Source organism: Muscardinus avellanarius, assembly GCF_963383645.1.
Source record: "Muscardinus avellanarius genome assembly, chromosome: 15".
Classification (NCBI taxonomy): domain Eukaryota; kingdom Metazoa; phylum Chordata; class Mammalia; order Rodentia; family Gliridae; genus Muscardinus; species Muscardinus avellanarius.
In genome coordinates this window covers 70,039,734-70,064,389 of record NC_137801.1, presented here as the reverse complement: position 1 = coordinate 70,064,389, position 24,656 = coordinate 70,039,734, and the positions used below count along the sequence as shown (strand labels likewise).

Here is a 24,656-nt window from a genome sequence, read left to right as displayed (position 1 = left end):
AAAGAGGACAAGATCTCGGATCCTTGTGGCTCCGTGGCTAGGAAAGCTGGCTGGCGTTTAGGAGACTGCCTCTCTTTTCTTGCACCCAGACTACCCAGAGCACAGGCTCAGGGAAGCAGAGTGTGTCTCATCACTTGCTTTATGTTTCTATCCAGAAGAGAAGAGCGGGAGAGTAGCCACGCCAATCGGGCCGAAGCACCTCCAGGAGGTCTCACCTGGGTACCACATGAGGCTACCCTTCAGCCACAGCACGGAGCCGACGGCCCCCGAGCGCACGGACATGGCCTTGCTCAGCAACATCCTGGCAGCCTATTCCTTTGTCTCAGGTAGGTGCCTGGTCCCCAGGGCCAAGGCCGAGGCCTGGGGCTGGGTCTGCAGCTGTTTCCTGAGTGACCATGTCTGCGTCTGATCTTAGTAGAGAAATGCTATAGTTTTGAGATGGAAGGTCTAGGTTGATATTCTCTAATTTGGCGGGAAAAGGTTCTGAGAGCTTTGTTTTCTGGAGACGTTTAGTTTCTTTTCAGTGCAGTGAGTGAAGTGACCCAGGGCGACTGTTGACCTCTGTCATTGTGCATCCGCTCTGATGAGGAAGGGGGCTGATGGAGAGCCCTCAGCCTTGTAATCTCTAAGCAGTTCTCAACCGCAAGTGGGTCATGTGTGTGTGTGTGTGTGTGTGTGTGTGTGTGCACGCACATGCATGTGTATGTATATGTTCTGTGTTTTGAGGCCGACTGAAGTGTTTGGGAGACAGGGTATGCAAATCTGGAAGGGTTTGATATTTGTCCCTTTCTTGGTTCAAGGATGAGTCTATATGCAAATGGCCGACTGTCTCCTCCAGATCAATTTTGCAGCCCTATTGTGGTTCGTCTACTAGGAACTGTTTAGAATTTTATGGAAATCCCCACAATTTGGTAGCGACCCAGTCGTTCCTGTTCTGCTTGAGGGAGCTTTTGACTTTCTTTTTTTGACAGCTGGCTTTTGCTTTGTTCTGTTTTCTGATGTTTCTGGGTGTTGTATGAAAAGGAAGGGACTGAACTTCTAATCAGATTGCTTTTGAGGAAGGGCTGGTTTTACTTTCTGATTCACTAGCCAGGGCTCATATGTGATGACCTGAAAGTTCAAATGTAAAACCTGACATTTCTCCCAGTACTGAGGAGGCTGAGACAGGAGGAACGCAGGTTCAAGACCAGCATCTCACCAACCTAGAGAGACTCTGTTTCAAAACGCAAAATTAAAAATGGGCTGGAGTATGGCTCAGAGGTACAAATGCCTCTGGGTTCAGTCCCAGTACTGCAACAACAACAACAACAACAACAACAACAACAACAACAACCTGACATTTCTATTGACAACAGCAAATCCAAGCCAACACTAAGGCTAAAGAAAACAGAAGCCTTCTCCTTGCAAGAGGATCTTTGATGATGCCATCCTGATTGAAGAAAGAGACTTCTCAGGGCTTACCAAGCTGGCTCCTTTGTGGTTGGCAAGAGTACATATACTGTATGTGTTTCCTGCTCCGGGTTCTGCCTTCCTGGTTCGGAGAAACCCAGGTCATTGGTCAGCTCCTCATCCTACTCAGGAAGTCTGGTAACTTGTGCATCCTTTCCCGGACACCCGCACATCAGAGGAATTTCATTTTTGTTCTTTCTTCAAGGAGGTATTGGGGAGAAAGGACTCTGGAGCTGAATAAAGATGTTTAAAACTCTGACACTATGATTTTATAAGCAATTGGATGTTGAGCACTTGACTGTCGTGAAGATAGAGGGCCTGGAGCTCCCAAGGTCTCAAAGGACACTTGCAAAATCAGCTGTTGCAAAAAAATATTTAAAAAGACTTTGGTGAGAGCAAACAGAGTTCTGGACTTTGGAGCTCTGCTCGGCACAGGAGGTACTTGGCAGTTCTCCATTTGGGCCAGTATGACCCTGAGGAGTGACCACTGAATGTGGTAACTCATTGAATGGTCTGGTGTTTACTGTGTATCTTGTGATCTTGTCAAGGCTGAAGGTACATGACCCTTGGTTTTTTTTTTTTTTTTTTCCTCTCTAATCTTCCTTCTTTCTCCATACTTTAAGGTTTAAATGGTTAAATACTGCTTGGGACATAGGAAGACAATGCTTCTTTTAAGTAAATGTGGGCTAAGATTTAAAGAGAAGGCAATGAGATTGAATGTAGAGTAGCTAAGATGATATTTATCAGATCCTATAAATAGATTCAATGACTGAAAAGTGATTCTAAAATGGTAAGCACTCCCTGATAAATATATTTAGTAAATTAATTGTAAAGTTGCAGGAAACTTTAAAACATGAAGGTGAGAGCCGGGCATGGTGACACGCACTTGTAATCTCAGTAGTTGGAAGACCGAGACAGGATGATTGTAGGTTCGTGGCTGACCTAAGCAACTTAGTGAGGCCCTTGGCAACTTAGTGAGACCCTATTTCAAAGTTAAGAATAAAAAATAGGACTGGGGTGTAGCTCAGAGGTAGAATTCTCCTGGGTTCAATTCCAAGTACTGCAAAAAGAAAATATAAGAGGTTTTTATTTATTTTTTGGTGGTACTAGGGATTAAAGTAAGTGCTGTAGCACTGAGTTACCACCTCAGCCTGAGAAAGTCTTTTTGACCTGGGGTCAGGCAAAGACTTTTAGGTATGATGCCAGAAGGACAGTCAGTAAAAGAATAAATTGATAAATTGTACTTCATCTCTAGATATGCCAGAAGTACAGTCTATAATAGAAAAAATTGGTAAATTGTATTTCATCTCTCTCAATCTCTCTCTCTTCTCTCTTCTCCCTCTCTCTCTCTCTCTCTCTCTCTCTCTCTCTCTCTCTCTCTCTCTCTCTCTCTCTCTCTCGGTTCTGTTCCTCTAGAAAACCCTAACACCAGCAGTTTCTTGTCCTATTCACATGATCCATTACATTAACCACATACTTGCTAATATATACAACTGCCTTATTCCTATGTCCAACTCTGATTAAACTATTAGATGAAACTCTAACTCTTGAGTATACTCCTCAGTGTGTGTGTGTGTGTGTGTGTGTGTGTGTGTGTGTGTGTGTGTCTGTGTTTGGGGGGATGTCCAGGTCTTTGAGAACCTTTTTAGGAGAGAGGGAGACAGAGAGCATGTGAGATTGGAGGGGTCTAATATTTTCCCCTTCCTTGGTCCATAGTTAACTCTTGAGGAAGATCGTGGCATCCTCCTCAAGACCATTTCTGGAGACACGATGCTGTTCCTGTACAATAAAGAGCCATTTAAAAAACCGTGGAAACGCTCCATGTTTGGAATGACTCTTGTGCTACTGGAATGAAGGTTTATTTCTTTAAAAATTTCTTTCATTTTTTTTTTTTTTTTGATGTTTCTGGATGTTGGATGAGAAGGAAGGGACCAGGGTTCTGACTGGATTTCCTTTGGGGAAGGGCTGGCTTTACTTTCTGGCTCTCGCTAGGGTTCCTCTGTGAGAACCCGAGAAAGCTGACCTATTGTCCCTCTGCAACCAAGCTGCCAAGTGCTGCTGCCATTGCGAGCTTGCGGCTGGTGGAAACTCCTCATTCCCAGTCTCAGTTGAGCCTTTCACACAGTGCCTTGGCTTTTCTGCTTGCTTCTGATACATCTTGATCTCATTCTTCACAACAGTCCTTTCAAACCTGGACTATTCCAATAATTTAAAAATATGCGCTTGCCAACATGCTCACTAAAAATAAATGACAAGTGATGAACTTTGAAGAAAAAAAATGTAGTATCGGTGATGAAGTGTTAAAGCTTGGTACATTCGAGGAGATCTTAGAAATCGAGACGTTCTCTGAAAGAACAGGAAGCAAAGGACAGGTATTAGCCGTTTGCAAAAGGAAAAGTATGAGTTGCCGATAAAGTCTGGACAGTTTGCATCCTAGCAAGTAAGTGCGAAACAGAAAGAGCAATGCAGTTTGCATGTTTATTTATACACTTCTTAGAGATTTAAGTGATTGAGCATCAAACTTCAGTTTTAGAGAAAATGTGGGGAAATGGGTACTTGCACATAGAGCTAATGGAGCTGTAATTGCTGCGGCCTCTCTAGAGAATGATCTGGCAATATCTATCCAAGTCCTTAATATATATATTATTTCACTCGGCAGTCGCACTGCTAGGGATTTCTCCCAAGGAAGTAATTAGGAATAAAAGCAGAAATATTACTTTAAGAATGATTAATCTGAAGAACTGCTTATATCATGAAAAATGAAAAAATGGTGAATATTAATTGAATTAGAAGGATGCTTATGACATGCTATTAAATGAATAAAGACTGTTACCATGGAGCATATGCAGTATAATCCCGTTATTTTTATTTATCCATATGTAAATGTAACCACATTTTATTCTAAGTTACAGCTGGGTGCTAAAATGGTGTGGGTATGTGTGTATTTAACTTTCTCTCTCTTGACTATATTTTAAAGTATTTTATGGCTTACTGATATTTCTAATAAGAAATGTTATTTTATTAGGATATTAATTTTGACTTATATAGACATTAGGCAATTATCATTCCTCTTTATTTTCTGACTTCCTTAGCAAGTATCTATGCATTCTGAAAATGACCACTGGATATATTTTTATGCATTTTAAATACACCCTGGCCTAGAATGGAATATTATTCTTCTGTTTAAATATGCTCCTTCTAGAAGGGACATATGTTTCCTCTAATATGCCCAAACTAGGGAACATAGGGGATACCAGAGGGACTCCAGATAATGGAGGGGAAATCTCAGCAAAATTTGAATGGAAAGATAGGAGAGGAAGAAGGCTGAACTTGATTAATGAGGGTCTACATCTGAATATGTGTAAAAGTATGAATATGGCATGGTAACCCTGGACAATCATTGGTGGGAGGGGGGAGGGAAAATGGGGTTGGGGGGAAGAGGGCACCAAGTACAGTTTAAATGTATACCATTTATTTTCAATAAAAAATTTGTGTAAAAAATAAAGTAAACCCACAAAAAAAACCAATGTAAAAAAAAATATGCTCCTTCTAAAAGCCAGCTGTGATAGTGCATGCTTGTAATCCCAGTACTTGGGAAGCTGAGACAGGAGGATTGCAGGTTCAAAGCCAGCCTCAACAATTTAGCTGGGCCCTCCTCAACTTAGTGAGACCTTGTTTCCAAAGAAATCAGGCTGGGGGTGTAGCTTAGAGGTGGAATGCTTCAATCCCCAATGCTACACACACACACACACACACACACACACACACACACACACACACTCCTTCTTTTTTGTACCTATCTAGAGCATCACCTAATCCAGAAATAATACTTTTAACCTTTGATGTGTCTTCTTCACAGCCCATATCCCGTTGTTCAGGGGCCAGCCCATTTCACCTCTCACAGCCCCTTAGCTGGGTCCTCTCCTTCATTCCTGCCATTACTGGTTTGAGTCAAGCCCCATCATGTGTTTGCCTGGGCTGCCATAATGGTGTCCATAGTCTCCTGCCTCCAATCTTCTTCCATAGTCTGTATTTTCTAGCAAAATGATCTTTCCAAAATTGAGGTGTGATAATGCAACTCTTTTCATAATACCTCTGTAGATCTTCATGACTTTTGGCATAAAAATCCAAACACTGTATGATTTAACAGGCTTCCTTTTTTGCCTACAAGAGTTGAAAACCTCAGCTTGGTGGCCTGCACACACGTGAGTTACCTTGCTCATCCGTGTTCTCCACGTGCGAATTTTGTTTCCTTCTGTGTTAGTACTTGAGTTAATATTTCTTGTTTTAACTATTCGCAAGCAGCCCATTGGAATCAGAATGTCATACTCAACAATGAGGATAATAATCTCATTACTAATAATGGTCCCATTAATGACTTCTAATACGGTTATTAGAAAGATTTAATGACTTGAATATTTAACACATTTGCCTGGCTCACTCTTCCACTTCCTTTAGGTTTTTCCTTCAAAGTCCCTTTCTCTAGGAGTTCCACACTGGTCCCTCTGCCTGATCCCATCTACACGCATTCAATATTTCATGATCAACCTTCTAGTTCTCCTGTTTTCTTTTTCTTATCACTTTATCATCATCTAATATACCACATACTTAATCTGTCATCTCTCTCTCTCTCTCCTCCTAGAATATAAACTTTCAGGAGCAGAAAGGTATTTGGTGTTTTCTTTTTGAAGTGCTGTGTATGTATCCTGATGCAATAGTGGGCGGAAGCTCTCAGATACTCAATAAATCAGCGAATCAGCATGGCCCAATGAACAAACAGTAAAAAGATATAGAGCAAGAAGTCTAATCCCAGCTGAGTATGGTGATGCACGTATGTAATCCCAGTACTTGGGAGGCCAAGACAGGACTATCGTAGGTTTGCGGCCATTCTCAACTACTTAGTGAGGCCCTCTGCAACTTAGACCTTGTTTCAAAATAAAGGATAAAAGGCCCTCTGCAACTCAGTGAGACCTGGTTTCAAAATAAAGAATAAAAAATAGGGCAGGGGTTGTGGCTCGGAAGTCGAATGCCCCTGGGTTCCATCCCCAGACCCACTAAAATAAGTAAATAAATAAATAATAAAAAATAGGGCTAGGAATATAGCTTGGTGATAGAATGCCCCTGGGTTCCATCCCTGGCACTACAAAAAAAAAAAAAAAGAATCTAATCCCAGAGCTGCCCCTTCCATCCAGCTCTCAGTCTGGAGGTAACACAAGGCTTCTGTATTCCTTTCAGAATTCTCTATGCAGGTGTGGGACAATATGAGCAAGTAGTTCAACTCCTCCCTTATTTTATGTACAGTTAGCATATCAGTCACATTGTTTTGCACTTTGCTTTTTTCGCCAAACAATACATCACTGAGATATTTCAGATAGAACTTCTTCACTCCTTGAGACAATTACATCCCATTCCATTGCATAAGAGGACCAGCCACAGTTGAACTAGTCCGTTACAGATGGCACACAGCAGTGCTTCAGAGGTTTGCAAACAGCAACAGAGTTGCTGCAAACTATGGCATACATATTCAAGTGCATTGGCAGAGTACATTTCCAAAAGTAAAAATATGCATAAATTATAAGGAAGAAAAAGTCACCAAATTGCCCTTTAAATTGTTTTACTAATTTATTCTTTGAAAGATGTATGAGAAGATCTTACAACCCACGGGCCTTCTACCTCGGGGCTACACTCCCAGACCTATTTTATACTTTATTTGGAAGCAGGGTCTCACTAAGTTGCTGAGAGCCTCACTAAGTAAGTAGCTGAGGCTGGCTTTGAGCCTGCACTATCCTCCTGTCTCAGCCTCCCAAGTACTGGGATTACAAGCGTGCACCACCATGCCCGGCTCTTTTTATCTATTTTCTTTATTGGTTTTTGGTCTTTTATCTTAACATTCTTTCTGGGTGCTTTTTTATACATTGGGCCCTTTGTGTCTGCTACACATCACAACTATTTTTTTCCTAATTTGTCATTTGTCTTTTGACTTTGCTTAGAGTAATTTCTTTTTCAGTGTAGATGTTTGGGGAGATTTTCATCTAACCAATGTTCTTTGAATCTATAATTTTAATGGTAGCCGTGCTGACCATATAGCAATTGGCCAGAATCCTAACCATGTATAAGCTTGAGGTGGTTTCTCAGTAGTGAGGGCACCTAGCCCTTCATTATGAAATTCATGATATTCACAAGTTTGGACTATTTTTCCCCCTTTGATACTGGGGCAGGGACATTCTATCTCTAAGCTTGTATACACCCTCAGCCCTTTTTATTTTTTATTTTTTGCCATTGAAATAGAACCTCATAAAATTGCTGAGGCTAACCTTGAACCTACAATCTTCATATCTCAGTCTCCTAAGTACCGAGTTTACAGACATGCGCCACCACACCCAGAACAAATTTGGACATTTGAGAGATTGTCATAGTTTCTTTTTTATTATCCCCTTCTATACTGTTAATCTCATGAAGCTGAGGACCTATGTGTCTTTAGCACTGAAGCAGTGCCCAAGGCATTGTAGCTTCACAATAAGATGTGTGGGATAAATAATCTTTTTAATGAACTATATAATCTATATAATTTGTAAAAAAAAATGTAACAGTTGGAATATCTCTGCTACAGATGATTTGGCGAAGGAAGTGCTTTCAGGCATGGCTGATGGCAAGAAATGAATGACGCACTTTTGATAGACCTCCTGGCAATGTGTACCAAGAGCTATAATAATGTGTATCCTGTTTAACACAGAGATTTTTTTTTGAGAATCCATTGTAAGGCAATAAAGAATAAACAAGCACAAGAAGGGGCAGTAAAAGCACAAACATATTCCTTCCATCATTATTTTTTCTAATTTTTTTCAATAACTGAACTTTCAAAGGCAGGAAACTATTTTTGTAAACTGTGGTAGATTCGACTGATGGAATACGAGGAACCCATTATTAGATGTAACTGGAGAAAGACTATGGAGTGATATGTGCTCCGTAAACATAATTATGTAGGTGTTTATATGAACTTTGTCATATAACAATAAAAGTGACTTGAAGGTTCACTTCACTGTATACTGTGTAGTTATACGCAGGTTGTGTGATTCTGGTGATTTTGTCTGTACACACACAGACGTATGTATCCACATGTAATACATTTCTTAAACTGAACCTTTAGAAATCACGTACTCGTGATTTAATTCAGAAATTGCTTCTGAGATACAAGCCATGAGTAATGTGCTGGACTGTGTGCTTTGAGAAATCAAAGTGAATCATTCTGCCCTCACATTTCTCATGGTTGTGTGGGAAAGTTAATGCTTCTATCAATTATAACACAGCTACATACAGTGCTGCCTAGGTTGATTGGTGGTAATTAATGACACATTGTTCTTGTCTTCCAAACTCAAGAAGCTAGAAAGGCATCAGAATACAACATTGACTTTAGCAGTGGTACAGCCAGATTAGAGAAAGCATCAGAGAGTTGGGCATGGTGGTGCACACTTATAATCCAAGTATTTGGGATGCTAAGACAGAAGGATCGTAGGTTCAAAGTCAGCCTTGGCAACTTAGTGAGATCTTGTTTCCAAATAAGAAAGAAAATCAGGCTAGAGGTATAACTTGGAGGTAGAATGCCTTTGGGATCAATCCCCAGTCACACACACACACACACACACACACACACACACACACACACACACACAAGAGAATGTGTCAGGGTTTCTCACATGAGTCCCAAGTACCTTAGTCAACTTTCCACTACTGTGACAAACATTTGGCATAATAAGCTTTTAAGAAGAAAATGTTGGCTCATGGTTTCCGAGGTGTTAGCCCACGGTCACTCGGCCCTGCTGCTTTGGGCCTGTGGCAGCACAGCATGTCAAGGCAAGAGTGTGTGGCAGAGAGAGAAGGCTTGTTTACTTGGTGGTGGTTGGGAGGCAAAGAGAGACAAAAATGGGTAGTGATTTTGGTGGCTTTATAATTTTTCCTATTCTTCACTCTTGATGTTATACCATATATTATGCACAGAAATATAAGTATACACATAGTTCTATTCCCATGTCCCCTTCAAGCACACTCCCCCTAGTGACCCAACTTCCTCCCCCCTGACCCCATTTCTAAAGGTTCTACCACCTCCCAGGAATGCCACAGGGCAGTGCCCATGCCTTTAACACGTGGATGTTTGGAGGACACGCTTCCAAACCATAGCCCAGCATGGTTTGTAAAGCTCTAGGAATTTTCTGGTGCAGGGGAGAAAAGCCAGTGGGTGGATTAGGATTGAGGGAAAAGAAATGGAAGCTTCCTTATGGAGAGAAGATGAAGGGGGTAAAATCAAAGGACCGCACAGCAGAGCTGGCCTGGTGGGGACAGAGATTTCCCCCTACTCCTTTCCTGAGAAGGAATAATTCAGGGATGGAGGGGAGGGGAGCTCCTCCAGCATTTCAAACAAAACAGAAGTTTTAGTGGGAACCTTCCCTTTCCTGTAGGGTGGTACAGATCCCATGAAAAGACATCCTTCTAATGCCTTGAGAGTTTAGAGAAGATGTTATGCCAAGCACTGTCTGATTCTGCACAAGTCCTGCTATCCTCCAAAAGCCACTTTAAAACAATCCCTTCCACTGGAATGACTGGAAGACTTAGGGCCAACCAGAAAGCCCAGGCAGGGAAAGGCTGCGGCCATTGCATAGTTGTTGCAGGTTGTTGCAGTCCTCTCCTGCAGAGCTGTTGGGCATGATCATACCCCTGAAGGTGCAAATGAGATTAGCCCCAGGACCTCCACATAGGGCCTCTTCCTGCCCATGAAAACAATGACCCTGCAGGAAACCAGATACAGCAATACATTTATTTTTATTTATGAAGGGAAAACAACCGACAATAGCCCTCCCCTCTACACTTCCTGGGTAATTAACAGCTGTCTGGATCTGGTGAAGACTAGGATGGATCATTGGCCAAGAGGAAGTGACCTGGGGCAGAAAATATTAGAGGAGAGAAAAAACAACCCCCCTAGAGCTACAGTTCTGGTTTGAGCGGGAGAAAAGAGCAGTGAAGCAGTATGGTGCAAATTATATCAGCCATGGATGTCAGCCCGGAGGTGCCAGCCTGGGACCCAGGGTGACCCAGTGAACTCCTTTGCCCTGTCTGGTTGCTCTTATTGGGCTTCTTCAGAAATCTGTGTCTGAGATGCTGTATGGAAAAGAGGATTTTTTTTTTTTAAACCAAGGCATTGTGAGTAGAGGTTAGATGGTAAACTAGGTAAGGGAAAATGAGAATATTGGTTTTCCAAATGGAAGCCAGACACTTATCTCCAAAGTTAGGTCTATTTCACAGGTCAAGTGAGGACAGGTTGTGAAAGCCAGGACGACTTGTGTTTCTACCTTTACTGTCAAGAATAGCTTTCTATCTTGGTGAAAGCCTAGACACATCTCATCTTGGCTATACTTACCTGCTCTCCTGAATTGTGGTAATGGCTAAAAGATAACCAGTACAGGAGGATTATCTCATATTCTGGCAAAAAAATGATAGATCACCCTATTTATCTATCATCTATCTACCTACCTACCTACCTATCATTATATGTACTTTCCTTCTCTCCCTTCTTTCCTTCCTGTCTCATCCCTCCTTCCTTCCCTGTGAGTGTCTCCACCTTTTTTGGTCTATGTATGTATAGTAGTTTGGTTTTAAGATGTCCCCCTAACCCTCATGGAAACAAGGCAGCAATGTTGAAGGTGGGGCTTTGTTCCTCAGCAGGGATCCCTGGGGTGTGGCCTTGGGGATTATATGGTTTCTCCTCTCCCTGCTCTCTGTCATGATGTGAGGAGCAGAGCCCTTGTTTCCTCTGTACCCCCTTCCACCCCCATTGCTTCCCACCACCATGCCCTGGGCTCCACAGACCCAGCCTGATATGGACTGAACCTTGAAATCTCCAAAAACTGTCAGTAAATAAATCTTCGTTCCTCTAAGTTGTGTGGTCAGGTTTGTTGGTTCATGGCAGTGAGAATGTTGACTGACACAGCACATCTGCAGTATGTATATATCTGCATATTTCTAACATTCTGAGATTCCAGTGTTGGGCAGAGAGGGCATGAAGAGATCACCCTAGTGATTGGTTTGAGAAGAAATCAGCTCATCCAAACTCATCCGCAGTGTCTGTTTAGGATTTATGTTTCCTTTGATTTTTATTTCGCTGGACTATGTAGCCAGTGGGATTATGCTGGACTCTCTCATGATCTAAAAACCCTTGTACGGAATATAAACAAGTCTCCAACAAATGGAGACAGAATTAGGGAGCTTCAGACTCATGTTCCACCAGAGACAGGGCCTGGTTTGCTGCCATAGTAGACTGCTGAGCTCTGAAGGGTTTTAAAAGGCAGCCTATTCCTGCTTCTGACTTACCAACACGATTCGTTGAATCAACATGTTTTAATGCTAGACACTTATACTAACAGAAGAAAGGTTGATTTACAAGGTGAGTTGGACAATAAAGTGAAACTGACCACTGTAACCTCTGCCTCTCAGAGTGGGACCCAAGCAGATCCCCTCTAGGCTGGGGAATTTTTCTTTTTGGGTTGAGAGACAGGTAGCAAATGAAGTAGTCATCTTTTTGTCTTGAGCCAGGGCTTGCTTTCATAATAATCTTCCATAGAATTTTTACATTCATTATTAAGTGATCCTTATTAGCATTCTAAGAAAACTTGTTTAGTATGTTTCATACTGCCAAAAGAGGGAATTAAATGTTTGCAAAGTTCAAGGCATGTCACTTTGAGCAGCACTATGTTTCTGAAAGGGAGGAGGGCTTGGTTTTACTGAAGGTTAATTATCCAATTAGAAAAATAATTTTTTTTTTGACTAGAGTCACAGAATCTGACATTTAAGCAAAGGAGTGAAGAACAAACACAAGGAAAATATATTTGTGAGACAAGTGTATAATGAGCTGGGCTTGGTGGTGCAAGCCTCTAATCCCAATACTTTGGAGGCTGAGATAAATTACTGAAACGGGGGTTTCTTGCGAGAAAACCCCGGCGAGTTCTTGTCTACGGAGAGCGAAGAATGACACCCGCAGACCTCAGGAAGGGGAGTAAAAGGTTTATTGGAAGCAGCAGGGAATGGGGCAAGGGTGGCTGAACACCCCCAAAGGGGCTGGAACTCTGGGTCCAGCCGCTGCCTTCAGGACAATACTTGAGAGTAGCCCAAGCCGAATTGCCTTCAGGTGCAGGCTGCTTTCTTCCAGAGTCTGCGTGGTCTGCCAGAAGGGAATAGAGAAAAGTGGCCGAACACCCCTAAGGGCTGTCGGGTCTCTGTTGTCCAGTAGCTGCCTTCAGGTCACTACTCGAGTGTCGCCCGAGCCAAGTGCCGTCAATTACAAACTACCTTCTCCCAGAGTCCACGCGATCTGCCAGAAAAGAGGTACAGGTCACCCCTAAGGGCCTGGTCAGCCATGATGTCCAGCAGAGGCCTTCAGGTCACTACTCGAGAGTCGCCCGAGCCACGTGCCCTCAGATGCACTCTGCCTTCTCTCAGTGCCAACACGACCTGTGAGAGAGAGAGAACAGCTCCCCAGAAGGAGAGGGGGTCCGGAGCGGGAAAGTGACCCACTTTTGCCATCTGACTGGCTGATGCCTGGCCGCTTGCAAGTCCGTTTGTGGTTGTGGTGACTCCAAGGAGAATTTGCATAGGACATTTGCAAGTTCTTTGAAGGGTCTCCTTTCAGGAATGCCAGACTTGCTGGGTGGGTTTGTTGATTAGGAAACTCAGGATGGCTTTGTGAAGCTCTGGTCTTCTTATCTTTGAGCCTTTGGAGTTTCAGGCATTTGTCTCCCCTCAGGAAACTCAGGAAATTAGCTTTTTTCTACCAAAGCCTTTTTCCTATCTGCCTATTTCCTTTCTATCTCCTCAATCCCCCCTTCCGAATAGGAAACCCTAACTGCCGTTAGGGAAACGGGCGATGACCGCTCTTAGCGACTTCCTGCTGTAAGGGGGCGTCGTGGGGGCAGCGGCAGTTAGGACCCCATCGGAGGCGGGCAATCTAGATGGCCATGGTAGACTGGGGCTTGGAAATTCATGTGAGGCTCCATTTGAAGGACCGTTTGTAGCTTGAACTTTTCTAAATGAGAAGAGATGAACTGGTTAGCATGTTAAGAAGACATGGACCGAAGATGAGAATGACAATTAACATGATTAAAGGGCCCTAAAAGGGCAGCAGCCATGAGGTAACAGATGGAAACATATTTTGGATCTGTTCCCATATTTGGGTGACAGCGATTTTGCAGCTCCTTTTTGTAGCCACTTAGGTTGTCTTGGAATGTCCTCAGTTCTAGTTTTTACTGTTCCTGAGGAGTTTACATGTATGTAACAGGAAGTATTAGCAATAGCACAAACTCCTCCTTGGTTAGCTAGCAAATAATCAAGGGCTAGTCTGATTTAAAACCATGTGTGCAAAATGAAACGGGGGGGGGGGGTTCTTGCGAGAAAACCCCTGCGAGTTCTTGTCTACGGAGAGCGAAGAATGACACCCGCAGACCTCAGGAAGGGGAGTAAAAGGTTTATTGGAAGCAGCAGGGAATGGGGCAAGGGTGGCTGAACACCCCCAAAGGGGCTGGAACTCTGGGTCCAGCCGCTGCCTTCAGGACAATACTTGAGAGTAGCCCAAGCCAATTGCCTTCAGGTGCAGGCTGCTTTCTTCCAGAGTCTGCGTGGTCTGCCAGAAGGGAATAGAGAAAAGTGGCCGAACACCCCTAAGGGCTGTCGGGTCTCTGTTGTCCAGTAGCTGCCTTCAGGTCACTACTCGAGTGTCGCCCGAGCCAAGTGCCGTCAATTACAAACTACCTTCTCCCAGAGTCCACGCGATCTGCCAGAAAAGAGGTACAGGTCACCCCTAAGGGCCTGGTCAGCCATGATGTCCAGCAGAGGCCTTCAGGTCACTACTCGAGAGTCGCCCGAGCCACGTGCCCTCAGATGCACTCTGCCTTCTTTCAGGGCCAACACGACCTGTGAGAGAGAGAACAGCTGCTCTGCCTTCTTTCAGGGCCAACAGGACCTGTGAGAGAGAGAACAGCTCCCCAAAAGGGGAGGGGGTCCCGAGCGGGAAAGTGACCCACTTTTGCCATCTGACTGGCTGATGCCTGGCCGCTTGCAAGTCCGTTTGTGGTTGTGGTGACTCCAAGGAGAATTTGCATAGGACATTTGCAAGTTCTTTGAAGGGTCTCCTTTCAGGAATGCCAGACTTGCTGGGTGGGTTTGTTGATTAGGAAACTCAGGATGGCTTTGTGAAGCTCTGGTCTTCTTATCTTTGAGCCTTTGGAGTTTCAGGCATTTGTCTCCCCTCAGGAAACTCAGGAAATTAGCTTTTTTCTACCAAAGCCTTTTTCCTATCTGCCTATATCCTTCTACCTCCTCATTACAGGTTCAAGGCCAGCCTCAGCAACTCAACAAGACGCTCAGCAACCTAGGGAGACCCTGATTCAAAATAAAAATTAAGAAAATGCTGGGGGTGAGGGGTGTAGCTCAAAGGTACAATGCCTCTGGATTCAATCTCCAGTTATTAAAAATAAAAAGACAAGAAAAAAGCAGATAAAGAACCCTTGGCTTGTCTGGAGTCAAGGCTCTTCTGGAGAAGTTTGGGGGATATGATCAAGAAGATTTTAACCAGATTTTTGAGGACTTTGAGATTTCCCTTTTCTTTCTTTCTTTCTTTCTTTCTTTCTTTCTTTCTTTCTTTCTTTCTTTCTTTATTTTTGGAAGAATTTAAGACCTACAATAGGAATCACAATTTAAAATGTTGCATTGACTTTCATCTTCAAAATAAAATACAATGGAGGTGAGAGGAACCAGAATTCGATCGTGAAGTAAAAGGCCGCAGGGATAATCCAGGTGCCGGGAACCCAAATTGTGTGCTGGGAGGGAGGTGACAGTGGGTGAGACTGATCTAGGGAATACAAGCCAAAGTGAGTCAAAGATGGTCCTGGACCTTGGGTATAGATGTCTGGTAGATTGAGAAAGGCCTCCCACAGAAAAAGAACAGCTGAAAATAGAAAGGAGGAAGAATGAGGAGACGAGAGAGAAACGGGATAGTTTGAGGTAAAAGTTGAATGTGAGAAATATTTTCTATAAGGTTGGAAGGTAGAGGGGAACTTTTAATATAAAGTTAAAATTTACAGGAAATGTGTCTGTTGAAGCGATGGACAAGCCCCTCTGTTAGTTTATGTAATCGTGGGCGAGCATCACCTATCAAAGGAGTGAGGTATGATTCAATAAAAATTTTATTCCTTGTTTTTACTTTTTCATACATATGATTGCTGGGAAAGCTTGTTCCCATAAATACATAGATGGGAACCAAAAAAGTTTTATTATAATGATGTCACCCAAGTCTTTGGGTTAAATTTGTGCTCTATGCCAAAACTCGGAGTGATCTATCATCATAAATTATTTTTAATGATCTGTCAGCTGACAACTTGTTTTGGCCTTTCTTCTGTTTTGTTGAAAACTAAGAATTGAGTTGGAGTCAGAAACGGATGTATCTCATAGTCCTTAGGGGCCTTTGCCTCCTGCCATGGGCATTCGTATTCTGAGTCATTTTGCTTGGTGGCCAGGTTTGCACTCTGGGCAGCACAGGGTGGTAAGCTGCAGGACATGGAGGGAGTCTGCCTTTTGTGTGCGGTGGGGAGAGGGGAAGGGCTGTGGTGGGGAGTGGGGCAGGTGAGCACATCCCTCTACCACAAGCGCTTTCTTGAGTCAGTCCAGTATAAGCAAGAACAGAGAAAATGCCCGTCCAAGGTCTGGGAATTCATTCCCTTAATGTCATCTGTGCCTGTGTGCCTCTTTGCACGCATTCCCACTGTGAAGGCTGCTTATCAGGCCCTTTCAGACATAAAGACTTAGGGTCTGTGGCCTTATGGGGTATGGGGGTATAAACAAAGGGAGGAACCTGGACTCCCTGATCAGCTGTTGCCTGGACTACAAGGACCCTCTTTCTGCCTGATGCAGTTGGTGAAAGAAGATGAATTCTGTTAGCACTGGGGGCATATTTGTGAGGGGGAGGCAAGCCTTTATTAAGGCAAAAGGGCTCCAAGAGAACTTTGAAACTTTGGACAAAGCACAGGAGCCACGACCTGGCCCTTGGGAGAGGTTTTATCTTGATAAACAGCAGGATCCCATTTTTCCAGCAAGTGGGCTTTTAATTGTGTTTTATCCCAGTGATTTCTACTTGTGGATTCTCACTGGAACTTATATAGCCCACCCTGGACTGAACTTTTCTTGCCTCTTGGGTTTCCCATTCCTGGACACACTGACAATTGTCACCCATCATGAGTTCGCTGAGCCCACCCCAGTGGCACTTCTCACACACTCTGGTATTTCTCTCCAGTCCAGTTCTGCTTTGTCTTGCACCAGCATCTCCTATGGGGCTTGGAGGTTCAGTGACGCTGGGATTGGTCCAAGGTCACTTGACTGATACAGGAAAGACCTCCCGCCCACACACACTTCACAAAAGAAAGACAAATCTTGTGGAGAGTCAAGTCTAGGGCTTTTATTTGTCCCAAGACTTGGTGTCCTCTGTAACTGAGGGCTTAAGAGCTTTCTAGGTTTGCTTTAGAATCTAGATAAGATGCTGGCTCATTCCAGCTTGTCATCATTTGTGCCTGGTGAAGACGAGCTCATCATAGATTCCATAGAGACATCAGGAAATGATAAGAAGGGATTGCATTTAAGAACTGATAGACTTGTATTTGCTTGGTTTCTTTCTTTCTTTCTTTCTTTCTTTCTTTCTTTCTTTCTTTCTTTCTATTTTTTTAATGGTACTGGGGTTCCTGGAAACCCTTCTACCTTCGGGCTACACTCTCAGACCTATTTTATACTTTTTATTTGGAAACAGGGTCTCTTAAGCCAGCGCACACGGCTGGCTTCGAACCTGTGCGATCCTCCTGTCTCCACCTCCCAAGCGTGGGGATTACAAGCGTGCGCCACCACGCCCGGCTGCTTGGTTCTTTTCAATCACTATATGGCCTAGGGAAGTCACACAACCTCTCTTTGCTCCAGCTTTTTATTTCATTTGAAGACTACAAAAAGTAGCCAGAGCCGGACCTGGTGGTGCACGCTTGTAATCCCAGCATTTGGGAGGCTGAGACCAGAGGATCGTGGTTCTCAGACAGCCTCAGCTACTTAGTGAGGCCCTTTGCAACTCAGTGAGACCCAGTTTCAAAATAAAGAATAAAAAATAGGGCAGGGAGTATAGCTCAGAGGTCGAATGCTCCTGGGTTTCATCCCCAGACCCCCCCCCCACACACACACACAAATAGCCAGGTATGGTGTCACATTCTTGTAATCCCAGTATTTGGGAGGCTGCAGCAGGAGGATCACAGGTTCGAGACCAGCACCAGCAACTTAGGTAAAGCACCTCAGCAACTTGGTGAGACCCTGTTTCAAAAGGAAGAGGAGAGGTGGGGGGAAGGCAGGAAGTAGAACAGAAAAAGAAAAAGGTTGGGAATGATGATGTCCAGGATTTCATGAGTTTTCAGGAACATACTCTATGAGGGTTTAGGAAATTCAAAGACTTAAGATTCTGTTCCTTTCCTCAGAAAGCATCCAGGCTAATGGGGCCACAGTGTAGTGGGGGTTCAGATAAGGTGAGACATTTTGTGAGCTTGAGGATGAGGTGGAGAATTCTGTGCTGAACACCAGGATGATCAGGAAATTCACAGCCACTGAAGATCAGCAGGCTCCTTGTACACACTGGGTCTCATTCACCTAGAGGCCAGGATAGTGATTTTACTGGCCATAGTCTTGTTCATTATTTTTATGCTGTCTTAGCTAGCATTATACCTGTTTGGTTTGGTGACCAATAGTAGGCTTTGAGAGATTGGTTTAGGTGACGGTATCAAAATTATAAAAAATCTCAACACCCTGGAACTTAGGGTGATACAAAGTGAAGTTTTGGCATTTGAATTGAGAAGAATCTTAGTGGTCAGGATTTTTTTTTTAATGGAGAAATATGATTTAATTCTCTCACCTTAAATACTTACATGGTCTACTTCACAGTAAGTTCAGTACACGAGAATATTTTGATTGATAGTGTAGATATGATTTGGGGCTGTATGATTAGAAATAGTTATTTTCTGTGGTTATGGATCTATTATTTTCTACGCTGGAATATTATGATGTTATGGTTCTGTTATTTTATGAATATTATGATATTCAGAGCATAACAGTAATGTATTCAATGATACTCGAAACCTAGCGATCTGATAGTTATTTCCAAATATTTAAAGGGTTGCCATAGAAAAGAGGAATTTAACATTTTCCTATAGATTTGTTCCAAGCCTGTTGTACTTTCCTGCCTAGACATGTTTTTTCACATCTCGGTGTCTTTCTTTATGCTTCTCCCTCTGCCTGGGACACTTTTCTCCATCTTCATGGAGCTCACTCAGCACAGCCCTCAGCTCTTGGCCCCGAGAGCATCTTCTTCCTCAGGCCCCCACTTCAGAGCTCAGTTCTCCACCTGCCTTGTGCTCCCAGAGCTCCCACAGCCTCTTTGCCTCTCAGCACTTCTCTTTTGGGGTAGACTGGGCCGGGCTTGTGTCTCTGCTGTGCTGCGTGGCCTCAGGGCCAGGCTCCTTTGGTTTCAGCATCTGCTGACATCAGCTGGGTGAAATTTAGGGTCAGGTTCCTTCACCACACTTTTGTCCTATTTATTGACTACTTTATTCACTGCTCTTGGATTCTGTTTTCTTCTCCACTCTACTCTTTGTTCTTACAATTTGTATCAGTTTAACTCACACCTTTGTCATTTCTATGGGGCTTTCAGAGGGAGAGAGGGATCATTAACACATGGGTTCAAGGTGCTGTACTTAGACTGACAGAGCCTTTTTTATTGAATGCAATTTAGAATTTCATTAAACTTCAAAATGCATTTCTTTAGAATGCATTCAACTTCACAATGCCTTGGTTTGATGCAGTGGTTTCAGATAACAAACCCATAGAAACAATTTTTACAGGTTAATTCTAGATAACCTGTAGAAATAATTCTACATGAAAAGATGTGTACAAGGATGTAAGGACATTGACTATAGCATTGATCATAATTGTGAAAAAATAGACAAAAATTTATATGCTTATCAGTAAGGACATGATTGACTTTGATAGGCCTGTGCTATTGAACAATCATAAAAAACAATGTTGTTGGCCTCAATACACAGATGTGGAAATCTCTGTAAGACTTATATTTAAAAAGCAAATATCTATCATCTATGATCCCACTTGTATTATTTAAAACCACAAAATGACATATTTTGTTGTTGGTTTTGGGTTTTTTTTGTGTGGTACTGGGGTTCCTGGAAACCCTTCTACCTCCGGGCTACACTCCCAGACCTATTTTATACATTTTTTATTTGGAAACAGGGTCTCTTAAGCCAGCGCACATGGCTGGCTTCGAACCTGTGCAATCCTCCTGTCTCTGCCTCCCAAGCTCGGGGATTACAAGCGTGTGCCACCACACCTGGCATGGCATATGTTTTGATTCATACTTATAAGTGAATATAGAATACGGAAATTATTTTTTGTGTGGTACTGGGTGTGGAACCCAGGGGCTTCTCTACCTCTGGGCTATACTCCCAGACTATTTTATACTTTATTTGGAAGCAGGATCTCACTAAGTTGCTGAGAGCCTCACTTAGTAGCTGAGGCTGGCTTTGAACCTTTGCTGTCCTCCTGTCTCAGCCTCTCAAGCGCTGGGATTACAAGCGTGCACCACCACCCCCAGCAGAACATGGAAATTTAATTTGCTGATGTCTACTTGAGTCCTGCCAGCGTGCCCATGCCACGTCATGTGACTCGGGCCAGGCTGTCCCTGTATTCTCATTTGTGCTTAGTAAGGGCAAATCTTAAAGCTCACCACCAGGCCCCCCCTAAGCATATTGCTCATCAACAGAATAATTATATTCTTCTTTCACCAAGGAAGAGCTAAAATTCTTCCTCTTCTTTCAGTTACATCGATGAGATTATTCCCAGATGCCGACACCAGCTTTAGACCTGCAATTGATTGCATGTGTTACCTACTGCTGTGTCCAGACTACCCCACAATTAGTGGCTTGAAACGGCACATATTTTATATCTCAGATTCTGTGGTTCAGAAACCTGAATGTGGCTCAGCCGGGGTTCTCCAGCTCAAGGTCTCCCATGAAGCTGCTACAAGGCCAGGTCTGTGGTCACCACAAGGCTTGACCTGGGATGAGTCACTGCCAGGATCACCCACATGGCTATTGGCACCGTTCGGTTCCTTGAAGGCGATTGGCTGGAGGCCACCCTTAGTTCCTTGACACTGGGCCTCTCTGTACAGCTACTCACATATGAACATATGACAGCTGGCTTCACCAGAGGGAACAAGGAGAGAAAGAGAGAGAGAGAGAGAGAGAGAGAGAGAGAGAGAGAGGGAGAGAGAGAGAAAATCATTGCAATAAGCAAGATGAAGTCACAGCCTTATGCAACCTTAACTTTAAATCATTCATTACTTTTATTATATTCTATTTCATTTTTCTTTTCCTTCTTTTTTTTTTTTCGCATTGGGGATTGAACTCAGGAGCAGTCTACCTCTGACTTATGCCCCCAAGCCTTTTTTATTTTTTGTTTTAAAACAGGGTCTCACTAAGTTGCTAAGGCCAATCCCAAACCAAAAATCTTCCTGTCTCGGCCTCCCAATTACTGGGATTACAGGCATGTCACCATTCCCTGCCTATATTCTCTTTCTTAGAAGTAAGTCCAACCCATGAGTACCAGAAGGTGGGACATTCTCAGAAACTATCAGAGTGATTAAAAGATAACTCACAGGGTTGTACAAATAAATTCAAGAGCCAAAACATATTGGTATAGGTGAAAAGACTCTTTAGACAGATACATCTCTTAAACAAATGACGCCTAAGCACAGCTGCTTGCAAATACTATGTGCTAAATAATTATAGTTTTTCTTTAACCTTTCATCTGGAAACAATTTCTTTCTTTTTTTTATTGGTGCATTGTAATCATATGCCATGATGCGGTTCTGTGATAGAGACACACGTGTACACAGCACTCCGGGGGCCTCCCCCAACTCCCAGCCCACTCTCTCACCCTCCCCCATACACAGTGTTGTGATCGGCATTGGTACATCTGTGTATGAACATCATGTCCATCAGAATATTTCCCTCCTCCCTCCGCCTCCTTCAGTTAGACCCCATCCCACTCCACTGGGGTCTCTCCTCCTTTGTCTAGAGTCCCTCTATTTCACAATTTCTCTCTTATCTATGAGGGAAAACATCCGACCTTTAACTTTGTGACTGTCTAATCTCACTTAGCATGATATTCTCCAGTTCCCTCTATTTCCCCGGCAACGACATAATTTTGTTCTTCTTTATGGCTAAGTAGAATTCCACTGGGTGTATATCCTGTAATTCTGTAATCCATTCATCTGTCTGTTGATGGACACCTAGGCTGGTTCCATAATTCGGCTGTTATGCATTGTGCTGCTATACACATCGCTATGCATGCATTACTGTTTCTGGTAGAAATATCATGATGGGGGAGCAGTTTGGGTAGCCATCAAAGTGTGGGATATAAGCCAGTTTTGGTGGCACATGCTTGTAATCACAGTGCTTGGGAGGCTGAGTCAGGAGGATCACAGGTTCCGGGCCAGCTTCAGCAGTTTAGCAAAGACCTGGTATCCAAATAAAAATTTAAAGAGGGGATAAAAGTGTTGCTCAGAAGTAGCATGCCCCTGGGTTCCAACCTCAGTACCAAAAATTAAATAAACAACAAAAAAATAATTCTTTTTTTAAAAGCTTGCCTGGGTGAGAGGTGACTCGGGGCTTGACTTGGGGCGTAGACCTGTTTGGTGTCTGCTTATAAAGCTGCCATCTCTCTCTCAATCGCTCCCTCCCTCCTCTCCCCCCAGAGAACCCCGAGCGGGCGGCGCTGTACTTCGTGTCGGGCGTGTGCATCGGGCTGGTGCTGACCCTGGCCGCCTTGGTGATGAGGGTCTCCTGCCACGCCGACTGCCGGCGGCGGCGGCCGCGGAGGAAGTTCCCGCAGAACCCGGACAGCAGCAGTGACAGCAGCGACAGCGAGGACGGCGGCTCGGACACCGCCTCGGACCTGTCGGTGCGGAGACACCGCCGCTTCGAGAAGACTTTGAACAAGAACGTGTTCACCTCGGCCGAGGAGCTGGAGCGCGCCCAGCGGCTGGAGGAGCGCGAACGCATCATCAGGGAGATCTGGATGAACGGGCAGCCCGAGGTGCCCGGCACCCGCAGCCTGAACCGCTACTACTAGCGGGCTGCGGGGACCCCAAATGCTCAGGAGGCAGGGGGGCATCTGTGGGGACAGGGGTGCAAGGCGCCAAACCCAGCTCTGCAGGATGTGGGCTGCAGAGAAAAGCAGGCCCTGCCCACCCATTTTCTGGCTAAGAGGACTGGTTTCTCCTTTTCTACGACGGCGACGGAGAAGTGGGAAGCCCAAAGTGGGCTCATGGCTTTTCCAGGTCTTGGAATGGTGCTGAAACACCCTCTCCAACAATGCGGATGGAGATTTGAGAACCCGGGACGATGGTTTCTCTTGATTTCTGAGGATCTCAGAAGTTTCTGCAGATTACGTGGCTTTGTGTTATATTCCTTTACAAAAGGAAAAAAAATAAATTCTCATAGCATGAGAGCTGGACATATCAGGGCAACACAACCCAGGAAATGCAGTTATCTAAGTGACCCCATGCTGTGGGGGTGATTCTGATCCAGATAGCATGATCCATGCTTATTATTTAAGGCTAAAAAAAAAAATTTTTTTTTTAAATCCTTTGTTGCAATGGCAACCTCTCCGTTTTAACTGGCACCTCAGGGATTAAAATCCTATTTTTTTGGTGTAGTTCCCACCTCATTCATTAAAATGAATAGAAAGATTGTAATGGGGGGTATGTGTCAGTGAACTAGAAAATGTCAGTAACCTCAAAGGATGAAGGGTTTTTAAGTCGTTTATAAAAATATCTATTGACACACATATTTGAAAGTGCTGCATAAAAATTAAAGTTGTGCGTCCTCCTCCCCTGTTGGAAAGAAAAAGGGCTTATGATGACCCCAGATAATCATGATTTTAGACATTTTGTTGAAAAAAAAATCAATTTAGATTTCCAAGAAGAGAATTGAAATGGAGGGGTGAGGATTAAAGCCAAAGTTGGGACGGAATAAAAAATAAAGGTCACATGAAATCTTCTTTCGTTGTATGCCTTCTCTACAGTGACATTTAGCTTAAGTGACAGCCTTATATGAGTGAATATGGGCTTCTGCCAGGGCCCTCCAGCATTCGAATGGAGAAATGCTCCCTGTGTGGTGACCAGTGTTTCATTTTCTATAGGTGATAAGTTGTTGGTTGGCTGCAATAAAGTTGAGTTATTGTTACACAACTTATCTAAGGCTAGGAATAAGACACGGTCCTCACATGGAGAGAGGAAGTGGGCAGGGAAGGAAGAGAAGCGAGACTGTGAAACATTTAGAAATGGGTCACAGAGGAGGAAGCAACATCTTCTAGACAGATAAACAGGAAACGGGAGCTCTGTCTCGTCTGTTGGCTCCCTTCTTTTGCCCTGTAGTAGACCCCTTAGTCAGCCTGTCTGGGTGCCCCAGAGGCCCCCTCCTGGGAAGATCTTTCTTGTCTAGGGACGTTGTCACCATGCCTAAGAGGATGGTCAATAGATATCCCCCAGGGGGGTCTGCACTGCTTTAGTAATTCACTCCCAGTTATAGAGGCTTAGAGGGATATCTTAAGAATAAACAATCATAATCTCTGGTTGCCAAGGGCAGTACAGTTTGCTGGAAACCGTAGGCAGCTGGCCTGATTATTTCACTTTGGGTAGCCTTGTTTGGGTCAATATCAAGTGCCAAAAATCTTGATAAGTCGCATCTTGGATCAGGAATTTTACCCTTATAATGTCAGTCCTTTAGTGACAATCGCAACAATCATCCCATTTACCTGGGCCTTAACTAATGTCATCTGTCTTGGTCTCTGCCTCTTAGAAAAGTGCATCTCTCATCTTCAGGATACAGCGAAAGCTGGTTGTAGGGAATGATCATGAACCTTGCTAGTCAGGGCTACAGTATTTGCGAGGGCTTCAGGACACTTGGGTTTCTCAGTTATCACTCTGCTATCCTGATACCATTCTACCACCTCCATGATGTTCCCATCATTAGGATGATGTGAGTATTCCTCTAAGGCACAGAATACACTAGAAAACGGTT

At 43.8% G+C, this 24,656-nt stretch overlaps 1 protein-coding gene across 1 annotated transcript; it reads left to right on the top strand.

Moving 5' to 3' along the window:
• Positions 1 to 226: 226 nt before the first annotated feature.
• EVA1A (eva-1 homolog A, regulator of programmed cell death) lies at positions 227 to 22,704 on the top strand (the record flags this gene model as incomplete). The annotated part of the gene is made up of 2 exons (XM_080711967.1): positions 227 to 326; positions 22,328 to 22,704. The coding sequence occupies 2 exons, from the start codon at positions 227 to 229 to the stop codon at positions 22,702 to 22,704; spliced, it is 477 nt and encodes a 158-aa protein (XP_080568093.1).
• Positions 22,705 to 24,656: the final 1,952 nt, after the last annotated feature.